Here is a 19,813-nt window from a genome sequence, read left to right as displayed (position 1 = left end):
AAATAGTTTACAAAATGGTATAATCAATTCACTTGCCAAACATGAAATAGTGTTACAGGAAGTGTTTGTCATCTGTTCTGTATTTACATGGGAATGTTGTGTGTGTGTGGGATAGTGGGAGGCATACTGTGGCATCCAGCGCCGTAAATTGGGAACTACACGTAGAGCACACAGATGTGCATTGGTTGTAGAACCAGAAAAGGTTTTAACATCAGTCATTTACATTTGTGTGTACCGGTAGGTTATGATGTAGGAAGAGATTGCCCCCAAATGCTGATCTGTCATTTTTGTATAACAAAAGCGGGGGCGGTTGTAAGGTTGTAAGCCGATCCTAGATTTGTTAAACACTTTGATATTAATACAAAAAAAGAGACAATGTCAGTGTGGTTGAAACTGTAAATGACCATTTTATTTCACATATGTTCTGTCTTTCGACACAGCAATTCAGTTGCCAGGGTAACCAAAGGAAAGTAGGCAAAGAGGAAACGGGGACAAGGCATGGAGGAACAGGCCAATTCCTGCAAACATAGCAACACCAGGAGAGCCTTTTGAAGTAACCAAGAAACCACAACAAAAACGAGGGATGACTGCAGAGCCAGGAAAGGAAAGTGGAGAAGAGGACGAAGGAGGGAGAGCGCAGTTGTCGTCATGGGTGAATGAGAGCAAACAACTGCAAAATACAACGTGTGTTCTTTTTATTCTCAGTCAGCCTGTAGTTAGTGTGTCCTTGTCAGCCATCAGTCGGAGTGTTGCTTTTTTTTGTATACAGCGCTGTGTGTTTCATTTTCTCTTTGATGCTCATACCTGTCTTTCTTAGGTGCCCTGCAGGCTTCATATCTACACTTGTGTGTCTCTATGTGCACATTTGTGTGTGTCGGTCGGTCTCTTTATATCTTGATCTGTCCATCTGTCTTTGTGTCTCAAAGTAACTGTGCATCTGGTTGGCGGCGATGTGTCTGCCCGTCTGGTCTCACAGGGCAGTGGGGTTTCTGAAGTTATAGCCTGCAAAGCGAGCTTGATCCCCCAACTCCTCCTCGATCCTAAAGAGACCAACAGAATGGACAAGGAGGGAAAAGAAAAAAACAGGTAAATGCATGTGAACAGAATTTGAATCTGACATCCATTTGCGCAAGGTAAAAGCCCGGGCGATCTGATCCTAGATCTGTGGTTAGGTTAGGGGGTGACTTCTACCTGCAGCTATAAACCCAGTGATCAGGGAGTTATAGTAGCTGTTAATGCTGCTGTGGGTGGGCAATCAGATCCTAGATGGATGGGTTATGGGAGCTGTTATTAGGGGGTCATGCAATCTGATTCTAGATCTGTAACTCCTAACTGGAACCATTAACCCAGTGGTCAGGGTGTTATATAATGGCTGCTAATGGTGCTGTGATTGGGTAAGAGGCCCTCCCTCCCCTGTCCTGCTAAGAGCCCAATGGGATTACACTGAGCGGATCCCAGGTGCTCTCCGTGCTCTGACTGGCTCTCACACATGGGGTGACACCGGCGTGTCGTTAGCATGCGTGTCACAGCAATTAGCTTGGCGATGCTTGTTTAGAATGGGATATGTGGGGATATGCTCTTGGCTACGGTCTTATACACTGCTCAAAAAAAATAAAGGGAACACTTAAACAACACAATGTAACTCCAAGTCAATCACACTTCTGTGAAATCAAACTGTCCACTTAGGAAGCAACACTGATTGACAATACATTTCACATGCTGTTGTGCAAATGGAATAGACAACAGGTGGAAATTATAGGCATTTAGCAAGACACCCCCAATAAAGGAGTGGTTCTGCAGGTGGGGACCACAGACCACTTCTCAGTTCCTATGCTTCCTGGCTGATGTTTTGGTCACTTTTGAATGCTGGCGGTGCTTTCACTCTAGTGGTAGCATGAGACGGAGTCTACAACCCACACAAGTGGCTCAGGTAGTGCAGCTCATCTAGGATGGCACATCAATGCGAGATGTGGCAAGAAGGTTTGCTGTGTCTGTCAGCATAGTGTCCAGAGCATGGAGGCGCTACCAGGAGACAGGCTAGTACATCAGGAGACGTGGAGGAGGCCGTAGGAGGGCAACAACCCAGCAGCAGGACCGCTACCTCCGTCTTTGTGCAAGGAGGAGCAGGAGGAGCAATGCCAGAACCCTGCAAAATGACCTCCAGCAGGCCACAAATGTGCATGTGTCTGCTCAAACGGTCAGAAACAGACTCCATGAAGGTGGTATGAGGGCCCGACGTCCACAGGTGGGGGTTGTGCTTATACAGCCCAACACCGTGCAGGACGTTTGGCATTTGCCTGAGAACACCTAGATTGGCAAATTCGCCACTGGCGCCCTTGTGCTCTTCACAGATGAAAGCAGGTTCACACTGAGCACATGTGACAGTCTGGAGACGCCTTGGAGAACGTTCGGCTGCCTGCAACATCCTCCAGCATGACCGGTTTGGCGGTGGGTCAGTCATGGTGTGGGTTGGCATTTCTTTGGGGGGCCACACAGCCCTCCATGTGCTCGCCAGAGGTAGCCTGACTGCCATTAGGTACCGAGATGAGATCCTCAGACCCCTTGTGAGACCATATGCTGGTGTGATTGGCCCTGGGTTCCTCCTAATGCAAGACAATGCTAGACCTCATGTGGCTGGAGTGGGTCAGCAGTTCCTGCAAGAGGAAGGCATTGATGCTATGGACTGGCCCGCCCGTTCCCCAGACCTGAATCCAATTGAGCACATCTGGGACATCATGTCTCGCTCCATCCACCAACGCCACGTTGCACTACAGACTGTCCAGGAGTTGGCGGATGCTTTAGTCCAGGTCTGGGAGGAGATCCCTCAGGAGACCATCCGCCACCTCATTAGGAGCATGCCCAGGCATTGTAGGGAGGTCATACAGGCACGTGGAGGCCACACACACTACTGAGCCTCATTTTGACTTGTTTTAAGGACATTACATCAAAGTTGGATAAGCCTGTAGTGTGGTTCACCACTTTAATTTTGAGTGTGACTCCAAATCCAGACCTCCGTGGATTGATAAATTTGATTTCCATGGATAATTTTTGTGTGATTTTGTTGTCAGCACATTCAACTATGTAAAGAAAAAAGTATTTGACAAGAATATTTAATTCATTCAGATCTAGGATGTATTATTTTAGTGTTCCCTTTATTTTTTTGAGCAGTGTATGTAGATACAGGACTAGATTCAGTTTACTGTAACTGAGTACTAACCTTGAACCATTGAGGGTGGAAGGTGAAACTGACCTCAGATCAGTGTCTAGGGGCAACGTTGTCCTACTCCTATTCTTCCTTTTAGGGATTGTTGACCAGGAGCTTGTTGGTCTCTACATAGTCCAGCTATAGTACATGTTCATGCATGCTTGTGTAGCACATGGGGATGTGTGAAACCTACTCCTCAGTCTGAACTGTCCTGCTTGCGCCGCCTCATTTGAGGTGGCGCGATCCGCTAGGACGCTGGAGGGAGGACGGTCACGTGTGTTTGTGAGGCAGAGGTCCCGAGTTCGTGCCAGGTATGGGCCGAATCGGGAGGAAGTGGTACTCGCGAAACAAACAGCGTGACGTCCTTTACACTTACAGTTGAAGTCGGATGTTTACATGCACTTAGGTTGGAGTCCTTAAAACTAGTTTCTCAACCACTCCACACATTTCTTGTTAACAAACTATAGTTTTGGCAAGTCGGTTAGGACATCTACTTTGTGCATGACAAGTAATTTTTCCAACAATTGTTTACAGACAGATTATTTCACTTCACTGTATCACAATTCATGTGTGTCAGAAGTTTACATACACTAAGTTGACTGTACCTTTTAAACAGCTTGGAAAATTCCAGAAAATGATGTCATGGCTTTAGAAGCTTCTGAAAGGCTAATTGACATCATTTGAGTCAATTGGAGGTGTACCTATGGATGTATTTCAAGGTCTACCTTCAAACTCAGTGCCTCTTTGCTTGACATCATAGGAAAATCAAAAGAAATCAGCCAAGATCTCAAAAAAATTGTAGACCTCCACACATCTGGTTCATCCTTGGGAGCAATTTTCAAACGCCTGAAGGTACCACGTTCATCTGTACAAACAATAGTACGCAAGTATAAACACCATGGGGCCAAGCAGGCCATCATACCGCTCAGGAAGGAGATGCGTTTGGTCTCCGTGCGTTTACACCTGCATTGTTTGCTGTTTGGGGTTTTAGGCTGGGTTTCTGTACAGCACTTTGAGATATCAGCTGATGTACGAAGGGCTATATAAATACATTTGATTTGATTTGATCCTAGAGATGAACGTACTTTGGTGCAGAAAATGCAAATCAATCCCAGAACAACAGCAAAGGATCTTGTGAAGATGCTGGAGGAAACAGGTACAAAAGTAAAACGAGTCCTATATCGACATAACCTGAAAGTCCGCTCAGTAAGGAAGAAGCCACTGCAACAAAACCGCCATAAAAAAGCCAGACTATGGTTTGCAACTGCACATGGGGACAAAGATCGTACTGTTTGGAGAAATGTCCTCTGGTCTGATGAAACAAAAATAGAATGGTTTGCCCATAATGACCATCGTTATATTTGGAGGAAAAAGGGGAGGCTTGCAAGCCGAAGAACATCATCCCAACCGTGAAGCACAGGGGTGACAGCATCATGTTGTGGGGTGCTTTGCTGCAGGAGGGACTGGGGCACTTCACAACATAGATGGCATCATGAGACAGGAAAACTATGTGGATATATTGAAGTAACATCTCAAGATCCCATTCTATGGTTTTTACTAGTTTTTCATGTTGTTTGTCTGTCATTTTTGTAATGACTTGGTGCTACCTATCTTGGCCAGGACGCTCTTGAAAAAGAGATTAAATCTCAATTAGCCCTTCCTGGTTTAATAAAGGTTAAATAAAAATAAATAAAAGTCATCAGTCAGGAAGTTAAAGCTTGGTCGCAAATGGGTCTTCCAAATGGACAATGACCCCAAGCATACTTCCAAAGTTGTGGCAAAATGGCTTAAGGACAACAAAGTCAAGGTATTGGAGTGGCCATCACAAAGCCCTGACCTCAATCCCATAGACAATTTATGGTCAGAACTTAAAAAGCGTGTGCGAGCAAGGAGGCCTACAAATCTGACTCAGTTACACCAGCTCTGTCATGAGGAATGGGCCAAAATTCACCCAACTTGTGAGAAGCTTGTGGAAAGCTAACCGAAACGTTTGACCCAAGTTAAAAAATATAAACGCAAATGCTACTAAATACTAATTGTATATGTACATTTCTTACCCACTGGGAATGTGATGAAAGAAATAAATCATTCTCTCTACTGTTATTCTGACATTTCACATTCTTAAAATAAAGTGGTGATCCTAACTGACCTAAGACAGGGAACTTTTTCTAGGATTAAATGTCAGGAATTGTGAAAAAACCGAGTTCAAATGTATTTGGCTAAGGTGTATGTAAACTTCCGACTTCAACTGTACATGCAATAATACACATACAAGTATATTATCATTCCTTTCCGATGCAGTATTTATTATGGAAAGATGATGATTTATGGTTTTGAGGTGCAGTATGCTTTCACACGAAGCAATAGAAGCCACTGAGTACAATTTGGAGGGATAGCTAAAGAGGATCATGTTTGACCACTGACCTCATGAGCTGGTTGTACTTGGCCAGCCTTTCAGATCTACATGGGGCTCCTGTCTTAATCTGAGAGAGATACATAATTAGAACAGATTTAGTGAAAGCAATACAATGTTGTGGTCAGATTTGTATAATGGTTGGGGTCTTCTGTATGGGATGCTCCACATGTCTTTTTGAGTGAGTGAGTGTGTACCTGTCCAGTGCAGAGCCCCACCACCAGGTCAGCGATGAAAGTGTCCTCTGTCTCGCCTGAACGGTGACTGACCATCACCCCCCAGCCATTGGCCTGGGCTAGCTTACACCTGAGACAGAGAGAGAGAGAGAGAGAGAGAAAGAAACAAACAAAGGTGGGGGCTCGGAGACAAAAGAGAGGGAGAGTGTAAGAGTAGAATAAGCATGAGGGTACTAAAAGGAGATTAAAGTAAATGTATGAATGATGGCTATATTAATACATTTTAATTGAACGACTTTGAATGACTGTTGGCTGTACTTACGGCCAAGATTGATAACAACAGTTATAGATGATGGATAGCTGTAAAATGTCAATGATTGATGGCTATGAGTGTTGTAACATTTGACAAGTATATACAGTGGGGCAAAAAAAGTATTTAGTCAGCCACCAATTGTGCAAGTTCTCCCACTTAAAAAGATGAGAGGCCTGTAATTTTAATCATAGGTACACTTCAACTATGACAGACAAAATGAGAATAAAAATCCAGAAAATCACATTGTAGGATTTTTTATGAATTTATTTGCAAATTATGGTGGAAAATAAGTATTTTGTCAATAACAAAAGTTTATCTCAATACTTTGTTATATACCCTTTGTTGGCAATGACAGAGGTCAAACATTTTCTGTAAGTCTTCACAAGGTTTTCACACACTGTTGCTGGTATTTTGGCCCATTCCTCCATGCAGATCTCCTCTAGAGCAGTGATGTTTTGGGGCTGTTGCTGGGCAACACGGACTTTCAACTCCCTCCAAAGATTTTCTATGGGGTTGAGATCTGGAGACTGGCTAGGCCACTCCAGGACCTTGAAATGTTTCTTACGAAGCCACTCCTTCGTTGCCCTGGCGGTGTGTTTGGGATCATTGTCATGCTGAAAGACCCAGCCACGTTTCATATTCAATGCCCTTGCTGATGGTAGGCTTTGTTACTTTGGTCCCAGCACTCTGCAGGTCATTCACTAGGTCCTCCCGTGTGGTTCTGGGATTTTTTGCTCACAGTTCTTGTGATCATTTTGACCCCACGGGGTGAGATCTTGCGTGGAGCCCCAGATCGAGGGAGATTATCAGTGGTCTTGTATGTCTTCCATTTCCTAATAATTGCTCCCACAGTTGATTTCTTCAAACCAAGCTGCTTACCTATTGCAGATTCAGTCTTCCCAGCCTGGTGCAGGTCTACAATTGTGTTTCTGGTGTCCTTTGACAGCTCTTTGGTCTTGGCCATAGTGGAGTTTGGAGTGTGACTGTTTGAGGTTGTGGACAGGTGTCTTTTATACTGATAACAAGTTCAAACAGGTGCCAGTAATACAGGTAACGAGTGGAGGACAGAGGAGCCTCTTAAAGAAGAAGTTACAGGTCTGTGAGAACCAGAAATCTTGCTTGTTTGTAGGTGACCAAATACTTATTTTCCACCATAATTTGCACATAAATTCATAAAAAATCCTACAATGTGATTTTCTGGATTTTGTTTCTAATTTTGTCTGTCATAGTTGAAGTGTACCTATGATGAAAATTACAGGCCTCTCTCATCTTTTTAAGTGGGAGAACTTGCACAATTGGTGGCTGACTAAATACTTTTTGCCCCACTGTAGATGGAAGTAAAGTGTTGGCTATATTCAATATGGCTGATTGATGATCATACGAATGTAAAACATAAAGCTCATTATTTTCTTAATTCAATTATCTTTTATTTAAGTAGGTAACTGCCATTGAGATTGGCATCTCTTTTTCAAGGACTCCCAACCTGGCCAAGAGACTTGATGACTGACGGCTACATAAATGTGCATGACTGACGTCACACTTTACTTGAACCCTACCTACGTCATAAGGGCTACATAACCTTGTTATAGATCATCGTAGTGTTTCTCCTATATATTACCAGGTAATCTCTTTTTCAAGGACAACTTAGCCTGGCCTAGTGACTGAGATTGACAGATTGACTTGATGATTGACATCTATATATCAAAGTGATTTATTGACCGGTCATGTGATGTGGGGTCATGTGATGTGGGTCACTTACGCCTGGATGGCTTCAGTGACAGAGCCGATCTGGTTGACTTTGAGCAGTAGGCAGTTGCAGGCCCGCTTCTCGGCAGCCTTCTCTATCCTCTTGGGATTGGTCACCGTCAGGTCGTCCCCGACAACCTGGATGCCCACGGAAGCCGTGAGGCGGGACCAGGCGGCCCAGTCATCCTGATCAAACGGGTCCTCGATGGACACCACTACAAAGAGGACAAGGGGAGAAGGGTTTAGTGGAGTGCACACTCAGTTAGGACATGTACTCAGTCATGGTTTGGAACAGAGGTTTTTCTATAGGGAGCAAAGTCGTAGACAGCCATAGTGTTGTAAGTGGAAATGTGTCGTGGGATCTTTCAACGTGAAGGTAGATATGACCTTGAACTTCTCTTTTGAATGTAAATGTAGGATCAGCCTGTTGCCTCTATACTTTCTATTTACATTTTTTCCCCATAAATAGTGGGTATATTGTCCATACCTGCGCACAGCCCACACTGGTAGGTGTAGGCTATACACAGATATAAACCATACACCCACCCCCTTTTTCTCCCCAATTTCGTAGTATCCAATTATTAGTAGTTACTATCTTGTCTCATCGCTACAACTCCCGTACGGGCTCGGGAGAGACGAAGGTCGAAAGTCATGCGTCCTCCGAAACACAACCCAACCAAGCCGCACTGCTTCTTAACACAGCGCGCATCCAACCAGGAAGCCAGCCGCACCAATGTGTCAGAGGAAACACCGTGCACCTGGCGACCTTGGTTAGCGTGCACTGCGCCCGGTCCGCCACAGGAGTCGCTGGTGCGCGATAAGATAAGAATATCCCTACCGGCCAAACCCTCCCTAACCCGGACGACGCTAGGCCAATTGTGCGTCGCCCCACGGACCTCCCAGTCACAGCCGGCTGCGACAGAGTTGCCTCTATAATTTAATTGAATTGAATGGATTTTAATTGAATTGAAACAAATGAATTGAATCAGTCGAGGGACCCCATTTACTTTTTTTTGTGTTATTCCTGTCTAGTTTTTTTTAAATGATGCACTGTGTGTATTTTTTAGTATCTTAAAATGAATCAATAAATCAAATTCATGTCAGATTGAATTAGGAATCCAATAGGTGTCAAGTGACTGTTTGCCTACCTGGGTAGTCGTTAACGAAGCCTTGGTAGATGTCTGACAGCTCCTCTCCGCTGATGTGCCTGTCAGCGTCCGGAGGAGACTTGAAGTCCAGGTCGTACTTCCCCTCGCGGTAGAACTCGGACGCCGCCACATCCATCCCGATCACCACCTTATCCGTGAAGCCCGCTTTCTCGATGGCTGTCTTTATCAGCTCCAACGCTGAGGGGAGAGACGGAAAGGGGGAGGGGAGAGATGGGAGGAAAGAAAGATGATAAGTGTTGGGCGGAGGTAGAAAACGAGAGAGGAAGGCTGTAAGGGTAGACTCTACCTAGCCTGTGAACCACTCTGTTTCTTCTCTGGCCTACTTGTCTTGTTGCTTGTTTGGTGACATGATACTGCTATGTTGCTGAATGCAGAAATAGTCAAGTATCCAGGCTAGAGTGTTGGTCGAGAGTGAGTCAGAAAGGTTGCAAGACTACACACACCATTCTGTTCTCGATGCTTGAGAGATACTACAGAGCAAAATCTATTCTAAGAGCCTACAGCTGACAGTCCTTTAGGCTTTTCACACTTCTTTTTGATCTTGCCAGGGTTTCGACTTCCTGTCACACCTAGCTACTTCTTCAATAGTGAGATCGCGACATCACTTTTTCCCCAAGGCCCAGGGTTATCTCACTCACTCCCTCGCTCTCTCACTCACACACTCGCTCACTCACACGCTCCTCACACGGTCGCTCGCTCACTCACACGCTCACTCACACGCTCAATCACTCACTCACACGCTCACACACACACACTCACACACACACACACACACACACACTTAGTTCAAAGATCAGCTGATACACATTGCCTTGGCTGTTGGGAAATGTGAGAGAAGAAAGCCTTGAGGAGGACACGTTGTGACAAACATACAGATGGGCAGACACTGTACCAGAGGCAGGTTGGAAACTCATTAAAGCATACCACCTTGGATTTATGATTTTATCTCTAACACTATTTTAGATTTATTGTTGCTGTTGTCCCATAGACATCGCAGCAAAGACTAGATTGTGGGTGAAACGATTTGTCTATTGGTGTAAATGCCCATACAAGAATGTGGGCAACCAAAATATTAATATTGGTACAGTCCACTATTTTCAGTGCCCCCAACTATGGCTGTGGTCGCCATGGAATTTTGTCAGCCGGTGATTGACAAGGAAATAACTGTCGGTCTCGCAGTAATTGACCGTTAATTAACATAAACACATTTAGCATCTCCTGGCTTCCACAAGCCACTGATGCAGACGTTTGGAACATCTACATTTTAAAAAGTCTAATAAATCCATGTAATATAGCTTACACCTTCACAATAAATCCATTATTCACTTTAGACAGGTCTAAAGAAACATAATATGAAGACAATATCATCTATTTCAGAAGAACAGAATAGCATAGCAGTTGTCCTTATGTTAGGTCCTCATCTGGCTATGCCAAATGGCTGTGGGCTACATTAGTTACTTTAGCAGACAAGATTTTCTTCGAATTCCATGGCATTATGTTATGAAGAATACAATTGAACAAAGCTGAATAAAAGAGAAAGATATTTTCTCCAAACGATTTGAGGGAGTGCGCAGATGCGACTATTCTTTGTTGAGCGGTTAACAAAGAAATAGGTACTCCTATATGCCTAATTTAGAGTTATTAATGTAACTTTAGTTGTTCTACAAACGTTTTGATTGGTAATACATTGTAAGACTGCATGATGAGACTCTTAATTATGATTTGAAAAATCATCCGGCCGTGATTGGGAGTCCCATAGGGCAGCGCACAATTGGCCCAGCGTTGTCCTGGTTTGGCCTGGATAGGCCGTCATTGTAAATAAGAATTTGTTCTTATCCGAGTTGCCTAGTTAAATAAAGGTTAAATAAAATAAAAAACATTTGGCTATTTCTTCACATTATAAGCGCAGCAATGTGTACACGACAGTAGGCTATAAGCATTAGCGGGAAAACAGCATTATCAAAATGTGATTATGCATGTAATGCTTTTATTATAAAGGTGCATTTTTATGGTGAAAATTATCCTCCCCAAACTTGAAACTCACGTGCTGCTTATGTGTATGCCAGTTAGGCTCTACACCCCTTATAAAGCAGATCAATGTGCTTCATTTTAAGAAGTTATTTGGCCACTTTAGTTGTGATACAAACCTTGTCAAAACATATAGGCTAGGTTACAAGAGGTGTGCAACTATGATAATAAAAAGATGCAGAAAAAAGGGCATTGTCTCTTGCCTTACGCATCATTCACAAGTGATAATATATAATTATCACAGTAATTCGCAAGTGATAGGCTAATATCACCCATCAGACTATTATTGATATAATCTTGTCTTTACATATACTAAATAATATATATGTGACTTTAGTTAAATAGCAAATGGAGGACTGCTTTTGCCTTGATTCATTTTCATGGCATCTAGGTAGGCTATACTCCTGTTGTAAAGATAAGCAATGGTGCTTAGTATTAGGAAAGTTGAGAAATAAACATAGTAGGCCTAGCTGATTGGATTCTCCTCTTTTTAATAGAGGCCATTACTAACGCAATTGCATAGTCTATAGAAATGTTGAGCAACATGAGCTCTCATTAAGTGTTTGATTAGATAGTCGATGGCATTTGCATTGATGTCAAAGGGATTAGAGGGACAGTAGAGTGCTGAGTACCAGGCAGTTAGCAGGTTTGGTGGGCTACTAATGACCATCAACAGCATTAGAGCTTGGAGAAGCCTAATTACCGTGACTAAACGGTGCAACAGTCCTACCCCCAAGAGCATGTATCATTTAAACCCTGGGTAAAGTGTTACCAGAGTCATGTTCAATGGGGCACACAGCAAAATGTTTTGAAACAGAAAACAAAAATGGAGTAGTCCATACTGCTTTCTTGTGTTTGGTACGTAATGAACATGACCCAAGATAGAGGTAAAGTGCCATGGATATCCTATGGTTGGATTTGTACCGGAGATGTAGACAGGTCTAAAGAAACATAATATGAAGACAATATCATCTATTTCAGAAGAACAGAATAGCATAGCAGTTGTCCTTATGTTAGGTCCTCATCTGGCTATGCCAAATGGCTGTGGGCTACATTAGTTACTTTATCCAACGTTTTAACCATTAAATCAACTATAAAATCCCTGTAGAACAAGGGTGACAACTGCTCTTACAGGTCACAAGACTGTGTTTCTAAATGAACTCTGCTGCACTTACCCTCACTGTTCTCCAGGATATTGGGGGCGAACCCCCCCTCGTCGCCCACGTTGGTAGCGTCCTGGCCGTACTTCTCCTGGATCACCCCCCTGAGCGTGTGGTACAGCTCGGAGCCCACCCGAAGCGCGTCCCTGAAAGACTCCGCCCCGACAGGAAGTACCATGAACTCCTGCATGGCTAGCTTGTTGCCCGCGTGGGAGCCTCCGTTGATCACGTTGAACGCCTGGGAAAGAGATAAGGGGAATTAGCAGTTAGGCCAATACCCATGTTCGGCAGATACTGGTACAGTTTCTAATTTCCTATATATTTTTCATATACAGCATCTGTTATTTTTATCATACATACCATTATGGTAAAACCATTCACACAATGACTGTTTCAGTGTTGAATCATCGTTATTATGCTTCTGCTACACCTTCTCTGGTATAACCGTTATATAAGTAGTATCTTACTGGAACTGGCAGCACCAGCTCTGTGTTTCCTGCCAGGTCAGCGATGTGACGGTACAGGGGGACCTCTTTTTCTGCTGCACCAGCCTTGCAAATGGCCAGGGAGACTCCCAGGATAGCATTAGCACCAAACTGAGCTGTCGACGAGGAAGGAAATGTGACAAATTTCAAAAAGGTCTACCAAAATCCGGGTTTAGACAAAAGCCCATTCTCTCAGTTGATGGTGGACCTGAATTGATTGGGGGGGATACATCTTGACACATCTGATCTGTTTCTTTGGTAGGAACCGGGAGACTCACACTTGTTCTCTGTGCCGTCCATTTCAATCATCGTGTTGTCCAGTTGCTCCTGCTCCACAACACTGATACCCTATGGGACATGTCATTTTTACACAACTCATTTATAAGCATATTAAAACGTTCATTATATTGGTAAGTCATCGGGGACCAATTCTCTAATTCAACAAATGGATGGATGACCCGCGACATATCTGCACACAAGAAATATCTCATATTTGCAGCCACCTATGAGCCAAACCCTCAAAAGTACATATCATAGATATAACCGATTGGATTGTATAGAATCAGAGGTACAACATCATTGAGTTGCAAGATGTTCAGCTTATTTCTATATCTACGTTCTACAGCCGCAGCCCAATGTCTCGCTCATCTGCAAATCAATATGCACTCACACGAAAACATGATGACTGTCACCCTAGCTGACAAAACACGTCCAAATCACAGTCCCCAACTCACCGATGCTATGAGAGCAGGAGCCAGAGTGTCATTGATGTGGCCCACTGCCTTGAGCACACCTAGAGCAGAGAAAGAAGGCAGATGGGAGAGAAGATGGGGAAGGAGGGACAAACATCATTCTGTTTACTCCAGCATTAGATGCACGTACGTACGCACACACACAAACAAACCTTTGCCCCTGTAGCGGCTCTTGTCTCCATCCCTCAGCTCTAGAGCCTCATAGATGCCTGTGGACGCTCCACTGGGCACTGCAGCCCTGAAAAGACCTGAGACAGAGAGAGAGGGAGGGAGGTGTAAGAGATGGCAACAGAGAGAGTGACGTTAGAGGGGAATGATCCGGGAAATCGTACGAGGCCTTGGACGGCGACGCTCTTAAGAATTTTATTGTAGCTTTTGGCTAATCTTAAGGTTCTTTGTACAGTGCGATACTACGCTTTGTAGACAGGCTTGAGAGGGGTCACCTTTCTCTGTGCACAGGTCCACCTCCACAGTGGGGTTTCCCCGGGAGTCTAGGATCTCCCTCGCAACGATGCTGACAATCGACATCCTGTGAAAGAGAGAGAGAAAGAAGGGGGAGAGAAAGAGAAGGGGGGAGAGAGAGAGAGGGGGGGAGAGAGGGGGAGAAAGAGAAGGGGGAGAGAAAGCGAGAGAGATCAAGTGCCTCTATTTTTACCATTGCATTTGCACATACAGTAAGGAAGTGCATAATGGGAGTGCAAACGAAGTGTGCAGAGTGACATTACGGTTGCTATAAACCATCATGATATATGAAAGAGTTTCCCCATGTGAAGTTGGAATTGAATAGATCTTACAATGCTTCATGTACCAGGAGGTCAGATGGAGCTATTACCACGATAAAAGGACCAGACTCAAATCTATTCTAAGTCCCATGATGCTAAAACATGGCTCACTCAGACACTATGTCGCTATCAGGTGTGGAATCTGTGGACGGTCGGTGACTCGAGCGAAACGACGACATGGTTCCTAGTCACTTGGCCCACGAGACACAGGGAATCCGTCACCGCCATTGGTCAAGATTGGACTGTCGGCGCCCACCATGTCAAGCATTACCCAGAAATCCACAGGCTAAAAGGCTAGGATTTATGTGTTGGTATGGATGTGGGTACGCAGACCCGCGACTCCTCATGACGAGTGCCCATCCCTGCCCTATGCTGTACCATATGATGTCATTATAATGTCCCTTATTAATAGTACTAGGTCTCTGACAGTCCTAATTGCTCACTTATTTGACTTAACAAAATAACATGGATGCCTACAGAACTGCACAGCTATATAATCTCCGGTCTTTACTGAAAGACTGAAATGTTACAGCAACTGATATATTGTGCACTGAATAATAAGCCCTTGTACACTTACAGCTCCATGACAACCCCCCTCATTCTGTCAGCCTGTGTAAAAATGTATGAACGTTGTTGTATGTTTTGCACTGAAATGTTTGTGGTGTTACGTACCTTTCAGCCCCGTACTTTTCAGCGACTATGAATGTATTTAACCTTATGTTCTTCATTTAAATGCTTGTGATTTAATGGTGCCACAATATGCATAAATCACTATCCACTTTCAGCCAATCAGCCCAATCCATTATCGTGGCTCATATATATGAATGCAGTTGTAAGTTATATAACCCCTCCCTCCCAGCAGTGTGCAGCATGAGGACACCCATGTCCACACCGCACCTCCTGAAGATTGCAGCGCTCAGCACAAATACCCAGGGACAGCGTGATAAGAGGGAGGGAGGGGTGAGGCGATGGGGAGAAAAAGAGATAAATCATTAAATCCCTCCTTTTGGCTGAAGAAGAGAGGAGATTCAGAGATGGAGGGATGGAGGAGGAGAGAGGGACGGTTGGGTAAAAAGGAGAGCAGGAAGGGAGAGAGAGAGAGGGACGCAGAAGGATCATTTTCGCAGGAGTGGCACCGATTGCACACATGCCAACACAGACGCATGGAGAGCAGTTTAACGCATGGCACACACACACACACACACACTTTTGCAGACGTTGACACTATCCCTCTTCCTCTCTCTCACATTCACTGTACATATATATACACACACACATTTGTACACATACTGATACAGACATTCAAGGTTCTCTCCCTCCCCTTCACCGTCTCTCGGGCACACATACAGACGTGTAGAGATTCTCCTTTCCTCTCCCTGCCTCTCACACTCACACACTAGCTCAAACACAATCACATTTTCTCCATACACACACACAGATCATGCACTGAGGCAACTTCATAGAACCCAGACACAAATGCTCTAATACAAAACTGGCACACACACACTCACAGTGAATCAATATAACACCTCGAACCCAGAGCCAGGCAGGGCTGGCACATTAGTTAGCATACACAACCGTAATGCCTCACATACAGAACTAAGCAAGCAGCATCAATACCCTCATCATCACCGCCACCTACTCCAACCCAGCACATCTCTGCTACTGGGAGGCAATCAATACAAGATGTAGGAATAATAAAACAGGGGATTACAGCCTGGAGAATGAAGAAAAGAGAGTGGAAGAGGGAGAGAAGAGAATGAGGATGTTCCATCGTTTACCTGCCGTTTGTGTGTTTCCGCCTAATAGGGAAAGCCAGAAAATACTGGAGAGACGGATGAGAGAGGGAGAGAAACAGAGAGAGGGAGGGGAGAAAGAGAGAGGGGAGAGCAGAGGAGGAAAACAGAGGGTGGGGGTCAAATGTGTGACAGAAGGGGAGGGGATGACGGGATGACTCACAAAAAGACGCTGAGAAAAGAGGAGCGAAAGAGGGAAGAGAGTGGGGAGGGTTGATTCATTAGACAGAAAGAGGGAAGAGAGTGGGGAGGGTTGATTCATTAGACAGAAAGAGGGAAGAGAGTGGGGAGGGTTGATTCATTAGACAGAAAGAGGGAAGAGAGTGGGGAGGGTTGATTCATTAGACAGAAAGAGGGAAGAGAGTGGGGAGTGTTGATTCATTAGACAGAAAGAGGGAAGAGAGTGGGGAGTGTTGATTCATTAGACAGAAAGAGGGAAGAGAGTGGGGCGGGTTGATTCATTAGACAGAAAGAGGGAAGAGAGTGGGGAGGGTTGATTCATTAGACAGAAAGAGGGAAGAGAGTGGGGAGCGTTGATTCATTAGACAGAAAGAGGGAAGAGAGTGGGGAGGGTTGATTCATTAGACAGAAAGAGGGAAGAGAGTGGGGAGGGTTGATTCATTAGACAGAAAGAGGGAAGAGAGTGGGGAGGGTTGATTCATTAGACAGAAAGAGGGAAGAGAGTGGGGAGGGTTGATTCATTAGACAGAAAGAGGGAAGAGAGTGGGGAGGGTTGATTCATTAGACAGAAAGAGGGAAGAGAGTGGGGAGGGTTGATTCATTAGACAGAAAGAGGGAAGAGAGTGGGGAGGTTTGATTCATTAGACAGAAAGAGGGAAGAGAGTGGGGAGGGTTGATTCATTAGACAGAAAGAGGGACCGAGGAGAGGTGGATTGGAGAGAAAAAGATGGGGTGCCGCCTTTTGAACTGCAAATCAGCTGTAAAAGATAGAGGGGAAGGAAGAAGTGGTCTGTCTATCCCCTTCTCGCTCTCTCTCATCTCTTGTTACCTCTGTCCCTCTCACCTCTCTCGTTACCTCTCATCTGTCTCTTTCTTTCATGATGCTGCAAAGGCTGTGTAGTCGGTATACAAGGCACCGTTCATATACTGTACATCATTGCATCATCTATACTAAACACTGGCTCAGCATGATGCACCTACAGCGTATACCACTTCTTATATATGACTAACTGTATAGGCACTAAACAGTGAACGGTAATGTTGCACTGTTACAGCATCAAAGTGGATTTGGAAACATTGAATGTATTCCCCATTCTATAGTATATATCGAAATGACTACTATTATCTTGTTGTTTGAAAAATGTTTGTAAACTGTAAGAGAACAATTACACGTAAGAAATACCAACGCATTTCAAATGTATTTTGCTTTAAGATGTGCCTATACTCAAAACCATCCATGAAAAGTAATGCCCTTCAAAATGGCAATTTGCTGAGTACTGGAAGAGTTGAATGTTTTAGGACTGCATGATGGTTATACAGACAGACAGGTGGTGTGGGTGAAACAGTGTGTGTGTGTTTGGGTGCACATTTATTTATTTATTTTTACTCTTAAAAAAAAAAAAAACTTTACTTAACAAGCCAAGTCAGTTATTAAGAACAAATTCTTATTTACAATGGCAGCCTACCCCGGCCAGACTTGGCCAATTGTCCGTCGCACTATGGGACTCCCAATCCCGGCCGGATGTGATACAGCCTGGAATCGAACCAGGGACTGTAGTGATGCCTATTGCACTGAGATGCAGTGCCTTAGACCGCTGCGCCACTAGGGAGCACGTGTGTGTGTGCGCATTCCTGTGTATGTGCATTTGTGTGTGTGCATTCCTGTGCATGCATGTACGTGGTGTGGTGTGGGTGTGTATGCCTAGACAGAGGAGAGTGAGAGATATATAATTCTATAATTAAATGGTCAAGTAAAAATGGGATTATCTTTGCAATACAACAACAACAATGTCCTTGACACCCATCTCACTCAGAAAGAGAGAGAACTGTACAGGGAAAGTGCCTCTATCCAACTGCTATTTTAATCATGGTTGATTGACAACATTTCCTCCTCCCTCTGGTCACACCTCTGTTTCTCCAACCTCTGTTTCAGTCCACACAGCTGCTCCTGTCCCATTCTCCTTCCTCTCATTTCCTATTGCAATGTTTGTGTGGGGAGTGTGAATGTGAGGGTGGGGTTGTTCTGTATGCGTGTGTGTCTGTCATTTGTGAGGAGAGAGGGAGCCAGAGTAGGTGCAGATGTCAGGTGAGGCACAGGGATGTATGGGAGGCCAGTGGACAGAGAGCCAGTGTGTCAGTGAGGGGAGTCTGCATGGACTCCTCTCCTAGGGCATTGTGTGTGTGTGTGTGTTAATGCATTGGCGTTAACGCTCTAGCTTCTAACCATCCTCTATCGTTTCCAGATTCATGTCGAGATTCACGGACACATTACTTTCTAAAGGTGGATTCTGGATGACGAGAGGGGTGTGCCAACAGCTGTTCAGTGTGTAGGCCAATGCATGGGTAGATTTGTTTGCAGGTGTATCGAAAAATGTGTGGACTGCAGAATTCCTATACTACCTCATTTATCAGATACACTACACTAGCTCCACATTGTCCAGATGTCTTATGTCCTTCTCGTTTGTTTTCTGCCGTGAACTGTGCCTTCATATCAGGGGTCTAAAGCGGCTTCCTGCTCCTCCTGTCTCTGTATCCTTCGTTGTGATCTGGAAATTGGATTGATAAAAGCAATATGGTGGATGTGGTCTATGAGCCAATGGCTGTCGCTTGTCTAGTTCTTTTAAATCAGTTCAGATATACAGTGCCTTCGGGAAAGTATTCAGACCCCTTGACTTTTTCATTTTGTTACGTTACAGCCTTATTCTATAATTGATTGAATAGTTTCCCCCCCCCCCACATCAATCTAAATCAAATCAAAGTGTATCTGTCACACGCACCGAATACAACAGGTGTAAACCTTACAGTGAAATGCTTACTTACGAGCCCCTTAACCAACAGTGCAGTTAAGACAAATATGTGTTCAGTAAAAAAATAGGTAAGTAAAAAATAAAAGTAACAAATAATTAAAGAGCAGCAGTAAAATAACAGTAGCGAGGCTATAAACAGGGGGTCATAAACAGAGAGTAGCAGCAGTGTAAAAGGGGGGGCAATTTGAATAGCTGTTCAGCAGTCTAATGGCTTGGGGTAGAAGCTGTTAAGAAGCCTTTTGGACCTAGACTTGGCACTCTGGTACCGCTTGCTGTGCGGTAGCAGAGAGAACAGTCTATGACAGGGTGGATGGAGTCTTTGACAATTTTTAGGGCCTTCCTCTGACACCGCCTGGTATAGAGGTCCTGGATGGCAGGAAGCAAGGCCCCAGTGAAGTACTGGGCCGTACGCACTACCCTCTGTAGTGCCTTGCGGTCGGAGGCCGAGCAGTTGCCATAACAGGCAGGTGGTGCAGCTGTACAACTTTTCGAGGATAGGCTTTGTTGACTGTCTTGTTGTGTTTGTCTACACACAATACCCCATAATGACAAAGCAAGCACTACAGGTTTAGACATTTTTGCTAATTTATTAAAAATAAAAAACTGAAATATCACATTTACATAAGTATTCAGACCCTTTACTCAGTACTTTGTTGAAGCACCTTTTGGCAACAATTACAGCCTTACAAACTTAGCACACCTGTATTTGGAGAGTTTCTCCCATTCCTCTCTGCAGATCCTCTCAAGCTCTGTCAAGTTGGATGGGGAGCGTTGCTGCACAGCTATTTTCAGGTCTCTCCA

The 19,813-nt window shown here is 44.4% G+C and overlaps 1 protein-coding gene across 3 annotated transcripts in view; it reads right to left on the bottom strand.

The window, feature by feature from the left end:
- Nucleotides 1-387: 387 nt before the first annotated feature.
- LOC115128359 (gamma-enolase-like) overlaps nt 388-19,813 on the bottom strand; it is a 24,873-nt gene continuing 5,447 nt past the window's right edge. For 2 of the 3 annotated variants that reach the window (XM_029658153.2, XM_029658156.2), the window contains exons 3-13: nt 13,891-13,976; nt 13,600-13,695; nt 13,430-13,488; nt 12,974-13,043; nt 12,678-12,811; nt 12,226-12,448; nt 9,002-9,199; nt 7,867-8,068; nt 5,816-5,924; nt 5,630-5,688; nt 388-1,040 (exon numbers count right to left, since the gene is read on the bottom strand). In XM_029658153.2, coding sequence (XP_029514013.1) covers nt 971-1,040; nt 5,630-5,688; nt 5,816-5,924; nt 7,867-8,068; nt 9,002-9,199; nt 12,226-12,448; nt 12,678-12,811; nt 12,974-13,043; nt 13,430-13,488; nt 13,600-13,695; nt 13,891-13,976 — 1,306 coding nt within the window. In that variant the 3' untranslated portion in view covers nt 388-970. Of the gene's footprint in view, nt 1,041-5,629; nt 5,689-5,815; nt 5,925-7,866; nt 8,069-9,001; nt 9,200-12,225; nt 12,449-12,677; nt 12,812-12,973; nt 13,044-13,429; nt 13,489-13,599; nt 13,696-13,890; nt 13,977-16,010; nt 16,092-19,813 lie in introns of those variants that run through there. The other variant, XM_029658155.2, reaches the window with a different exon arrangement.

This window comes from Oncorhynchus nerka, linkage group LG4, assembly GCF_034236695.1.
Source record: "Oncorhynchus nerka isolate Pitt River linkage group LG4, Oner_Uvic_2.0, whole genome shotgun sequence".
Lineage (NCBI taxonomy): Eukaryota > Metazoa > Chordata > Actinopteri > Salmoniformes > Salmonidae > Oncorhynchus > Oncorhynchus nerka.
This window is presented reverse-complemented; position numbering and strand designations above follow the sequence as displayed.